A 6,000-nucleotide genomic window follows, 5' to 3' on the forward strand; every position below is an offset into this window, starting at 1 on the left:
TTAGAGATGACCTGGCTTTAAATCCCTATGCAGGGACTTTGGCATACAGCACTGAAAGGAACTATATATTTTTTTTAATGTTCTGTTCCTTCTTGTTTCTTTCAGATGGATTTCAGAAAATTCAAGCTGTTTGTTTGCCTTGTTTGCCTCAGCTGTGCTAGCTTCTGGGCTTTTTACGAAAATTTGACCGAATTCTGTATATTCTGTGAAAACCACCAAGATTACATATTCCCCATAGAGACTTTTAGGAGAATCAGAGGAAACTTCTCACAGCTCCCGGATATAGACTGCCATAAGAACCCACCTTTCCTCGTCCTGCTTGTGACATCCTCGTGCCACCATGTCGACACCAGGATGGCCATCCGACAAACCTGGGGGAAGGAGAGAACAGTCGCTGGCAAGCGCCTGGTGACATATTTCCTCCTGGGAAGCACTGGGAATCTCAGCCAGCAGGCTGATATTGCTGCTGAAAGCCAAAAATACAAAGACATTATTCAAAAGAATTTTACAGACACGTATTACAATTTGACTTTGAAGACCATGATGGGAATTGAATGGATTCACAGGTTTTGTTACCAGTCCAGCTTTGTGATGAAAACCGACACAGACGTGTTTGTCAATGTTTTTTACCTCACTGAGCTTCTTCTAAGGAAAAACAGGACCAGTAGATTCTTCACAGGCTTTTTAAAACTGCACGAGTACCCCATACGGAGAAGAGGCAGTAAGTGGTACGTGAGCAAAGAAGAGTATCCGGGAAAGACCTATCCGCCGTTTTGTTCTGGGACTGGCTATGTTTTATCCACTGACGTTGCTAGTCAGATCTATAATGTTTCAGAGAGCGTTTTGTTCATTAAACTGGAGGATGTATTCATAGGACTGTGCCTTGCCAAATTAAAAATTCAGCTGGAGGAGCTTCATTCAGAGCAGACGTTTTTTCCAGAAAGGATTATGTTCTCTGTTTCTCGCTTTAAGAAAATCGTGATGTGCCATGGCGTAGAACCATCTCAGCAGCTGAGCTACTGGAATCACTTAGTGACAGAAAATCACGGAGTGCTCTAGCACCTTCCCTGCTCAAATTAACAAACTGAAATGCTACGCATTTACAGGGCTGCTCTTGACTCCAGCAGAACTCCCAATTAACTCTAGATCCATCACATTAAAGATGTTTTTAATAGTTATTTTAATCTCCATTTCTTTCCAAGAACATGCAAACCTCTTTCTCTCCCATTCGCTCCCACCTCTTTGCATCCCTTCTCTACACAAGTTACAATTATTATTTTTTTCTGAAAGATTCAGGCCTGCAAACCTGCCCTCCAAATCTTGCTGCTACAGGACTGGGAACATTTCTGCAGTGCCAAACTAAAAGCCAAAGTACTTTTGTTCAGAGAATAAAATTTGCACACTCTTCCAAGTCCCCCTTGATAGATTACTGTGTTTGCACCCATCCGTACAGGCATTTAAGAAAAGGTGTTTGTAGCTGTCAGGACGTTCCCCTCCTGGGACAGGGAACTGCAGCCCTGGCCTTGCAGCCAGCTCTGTGTGGGCAGAACTGCATGCTGGCACAGATCCCTCCTTCAGTCTACACAAATTTTTTGCAGAGATGGAAGAATTTGCTCACACAGCGCTCTTGGGACAACCTTAGGCACGGCAGGTCACCTGGTGAATGTGTAAGGCTACTGCATCTGTTTCCCTATAAGTGCCTCCTGCTGAGAATGATATGTGGTAGAGCCGGATCCATGCTCAGTGGAGAGTGTCCTGGTCTTTCAATTAAAATAGACCCCGGAGACATCTTTTACATTTGTGTCTCACTTTGCTTGAAAGCTGCTGTAAATGGTTTGCCAAGGCTGAACTAGAGTCACTTACAGTGAGCTAAACAGTACATCTGATTTAGACATTTTTCCTTATGAGGAACTGGGTGTGTAAGGGAGAAGACAGGAGGATTTTTCTCTTTTAAACAAGACCTAGAGTGAAAATGTTCCCAAGTAATCATTCAGGCTGGGAGCCTCATTTCTTATTTCATTACCAAGCAAAGACTCATGAAATCACTACGATGTTTGCAGGTTTCAGAGATAAGGAATTGAGTCTTTACAGTAGATGCTGTGAAAAATACATTTGGGCTATGGGGAGGGAGAAGGGATTTCATAAAATCATGCCTTATGCAATACTCCTATTTGATTTACTTTCACGCAAAGAAAAGGTCAGTTTTACCAGCAAAGAAGTATCAAACACCTATACTATGTGTGAAATGTTTTTTTCAGAGAGCAGTAGAAGTGGGGCTGCTCCCTAGAGGAAGATGAGCCGAGAGCTGAGGGGATCCAACAGCCAGCAGGGCTCCGCTGCACATGCCCATGCAAGGGAGCAAGCCAGGCCCACAGGTGGTGGCCAGGTCCAACCAAGAGTCCCAATCATAAGGAAGTATCATGGTGACGAGGTAGGTCTGAGGTCAAGCCAGCGATGGCCGGGCCCCGGTGATGACAGGTGGGGGTCAGGATCAGGACCAGGGCCAGACACTGCCCCGGGATGGCAGGGCAAGGCCTTGGGGATAGGGACAATATACGGAATGTGGTAAAAAGCATGGAGGAAAGACAGGGAAAGATATTTCATTACTTTGGGTTTATTCATTTTTATTGTTTCTTCTCTTTTTATTGAAGTTTTGACGACTGTCCAAGTGTCTCTTCTTACTTGCCTGTGTCTGAAGAGCAGGACAAATACTTTCAGCAGGAATATGCCCCATCCTGAAAAGTGTTTAATAATGGTAATAATATATTATTTTCTTCTGATGTAGAGTAACCTGAGCTCAGGCACTTATTTTTGACAACTGATGATGAAAGAAATAACATTTGTTTCTTTGGTAGAAGAATAATCTTATTTATTTTAAGTTTCCCATTCAGAAAAGAGCTGCGTATATGGTGCTTGCAGGGATATGGCTGTCCAGGTGGTTGGGTGGGTGACCAAGGAGGTGTTTGCCTTTGCATGTACCCTGTGCCAGGGGGTGGGCAGCCCAGCTCTAGGTTGAACAGCATCTCTCCGCCTCCCGTCCCAATTTTGCAGGTGTATCTGCCCTTGGACTCAAGGCCCTGCTGCAGCACATCTACTTTTGCTGTTGCCTTCAGTAGGTGCGATGGGTCGGACTGATAAAGCCTAGCAACAGCCTTTTAATCACTATTCTTTCCATGTAACCTGTAGAAATGTCTTTTTGCCATTCATTGCTATTCTACCCAAGGTGCAAGCTGGCTATTGCTTTAATTTATGGAAAAATGTTGAGCATAAAGGAATGCTTCCCGGCCTCTCCTAGCTCCCTCTCTTGTAGGGTAGAGGGCCTGTGTGCTGGGACAGTATAGTGCAGCCTAATGTTCATCCTGGCCTCTTCTTGTTCTCAGAGAAATAACCCTGCAGTCCCCTGTGGGTCTCACTTCCACCTCTGTGCCTGGTGCCAACCTTATACCAGCTGGCAGGACCAGTCCAACCGTGCAGTCCCAGGGAGCCTGTATCTCAGCAGAACAGCTATTCATTTACATATGGATGTGCTGACTTGTTCACCTCCCCTAGGTGTTGAGATCCAAGAAGTATGGTGGCACCCAGCTCCTGGGATGGTGCAGCTGCTGGTCTTCTGTCAGGCTGAGTTTGTAGGCAAAGGGTAAAGTCTTCCATTAGGACATGGTATTTTAGGTTGCTTCCCTGAACAATGGCTGCTTGTGAGTGGCATTAAAATATGTCTTACCTGACCAGTTTGTGGCTTTGTATCATCACAAAAAAAGTTACGCTTGAGGGCCAACCTCTGCTAGACTTCTTGACTGTGGCTTTTATTTTAGTTCAGGAGTATTCCTAATTACTTGAATATAGCTACTAACTGGAAAGATAGTGCTAGTCTCTGTTAATCACTTTTGCAGATGCTACCACTACATTTTGAGGAGCTAAATTCATAGGTACCATGCCATTGGGAATAAAGTCCTCAGGCATGTTTTAAGAAAGCATCCCATTCTGGATACTGTTTCCAGGGAGTCTATTTGTAATTTCAAGTGACCCATGCAAGATGCCTCTCTTTATCACTGCATTTGAAATATTTTGTCCCCACTGAATGTATGTTGTTAAGCATCTAATGGCCTGCCTATCTGAAGCATTTGGCTTATCACTGCTAAATTTCTGATGAGGAACAAATGAGTACAGGTTGAAATGTTATGGATTCAGATAGCCTGTTCCTCTCCTTTTCGCAAATTAGCTTCCCAAGTGAATGCTTTAGGTTGCTGCACATTATTTTCCTTAACATATGATTTTCTTTGTGCTTGCATAAATCAGAAATTGATTTCATAATTCTCTCAATTCAGTAGGCTGTTTCGAATAAGAACATAGTAAATGAATCCTTAATTACTTAAAATATAAGGTTATCCTGCTGGAAGAGATGATTTAAGAAAAGAAGATGATTGCATGTAAGGCAAATTCCTTTTTTTAAACAAAGCCACTGCGTTAGTTAGTTTATATGTATCAGCTAAATGAAATTAGCTTCTGCAGCTTAGGCCTCAGATCATGACTTTTAACACAATCAAAAGAGTATTAATGGCCTTTTGCCAAACTATATGTATTTTCCTATGAAAGACCATCACAAAAAGATTGGAAACATAACTAGAACTGTAAACACAATACTACAGTGTACATATACTTATTTTTACAGTTTTGTATAGGTTAATAAAAGAATTTAGGCAATTTTGGGGCAGTTTATCTGTAAAAGCAGTGCACTATCCTAACATTTTTGTGCTTTCTGGGTCAGATGATCATTCAATCAGTTTTTTATGAATAGCTTTGGAAAGTTACTTTGAAAAGTTATTTCAGTGCTTCTCATCTAGTAGGAAGGAGTGTACAACTCAGCAGAGCTGATAGTGTGTTAGAGTTGGTTAGAGCTGTGCATTTCAGCATACTCTATTTCTTCCAACACAAGATCAGGTTTTGAATACAGAAAAATGAATACATTTTTCACAATTCTAACTCATCAACTAACATATTCTTAGTTTAGGTTAGGATTTTCAAAAATGTCCATGAACGATTTGGTCACACATCTCATCTGATTCAGTATTACTGAGGAGGTATAACCCTTCCAGGGACTTTTGAGAATACAGAGTAGATTTTTGTAATGAAACATTTGCCTTACGTAAAAGCTGAACAGAACACAAGGGCTAATTGTCTGTAATGGAACTGACAGGAATGCTGCTCTTCTTGGATTTGTGCTGAATACTATATAAAGTTAATATAAAATGCGTGGCAATGTTTGTATTATTTGCATAGAACATAAGAATGTCCAGCTAACTATTCAATGTACGATATTTTAGTAAAGTATTTTGTTACCACAGTTTTGTGTGTTCGCTTATCTTTTTGGTTGTGAATGTATTAACATTTTGGGATGTAGTCAAGTTAGGAGGCTTGCTCTTTTTCCATTTAAAATGAATAGAATCATAGAATCATTTAGGTTGGAAAAGACCTTTAAGATCATCAAGTCCAACCATTAACCTCGCACCGCCAAGTCCACCACTAAACCATGTCCCTAAGCGCCACATCTACACATCTTTTAAATACCTCCAGGGATGGTGACTCCACCACTTCCCTGGGCAGCCTGTTCCAATGCTTGACCACCCTTTCAGTGAAGAAATTTTTCCTAATATCCAATCTAAACCTCCCCTGGTGGCCATTTCCTCTTGTCCTATTGCTTGTTACTTGGGAAAAGAGACCGACCCCCACCTCACTACAACCTCCTTTCGGTTAGTTGTAGAGAGCGATAAGGTCTCCCCTCAGCCTCCTTTTCTCCAGGCTAAACAACCCCAGTTCCCTCAGCCGCTCCTCACAAGACTTGCTCTCTAGACCCTTCACCAGCTTCGTTGCCCTTCTCTGGACACACTCCAGCACCTCCATGTCTTTCTTGTAGCGAGGGGCCCAAAACTGAACACAGTATTCGAGGTGCGGCCTCACCAGTGCCGAGTACAGGGGGACGATCACTTCCCTAGTCCTGCTGGC

At 42.5% G+C, this 6,000-nt stretch overlaps 1 protein-coding gene across 3 annotated transcripts in view; it reads left to right on the forward strand.

Moving 5' to 3' along the window:
• B3GALT5 (beta-1,3-galactosyltransferase 5) overlaps nucleotides 1–5,333 on the forward strand; it is a 33,786-nt gene extending 28,453 nt beyond the window's left edge. For all 3 annotated transcript variants that reach the window (XM_072846867.1, XM_072846848.1, XM_072846857.1), the window contains one exon: nucleotides 106–5,333. In XM_072846867.1, the coding sequence (XP_072702968.1) occupies nucleotides 106–1,059 (954 nt within the window). In that variant the 3' untranslated portion in view covers nucleotides 1,060–5,333. The remainder of the gene's footprint in view (nucleotides 1–105) is intronic.
• Nucleotides 5,334–6,000: the final 667 nt, after the last annotated feature.

Source organism: Ciconia boyciana, chromosome 1 (genome assembly GCF_034638445.1).
Source record: "Ciconia boyciana chromosome 1, ASM3463844v1, whole genome shotgun sequence".
NCBI lineage: Eukaryota > Metazoa > Chordata > Aves > Ciconiiformes > Ciconiidae > Ciconia > Ciconia boyciana.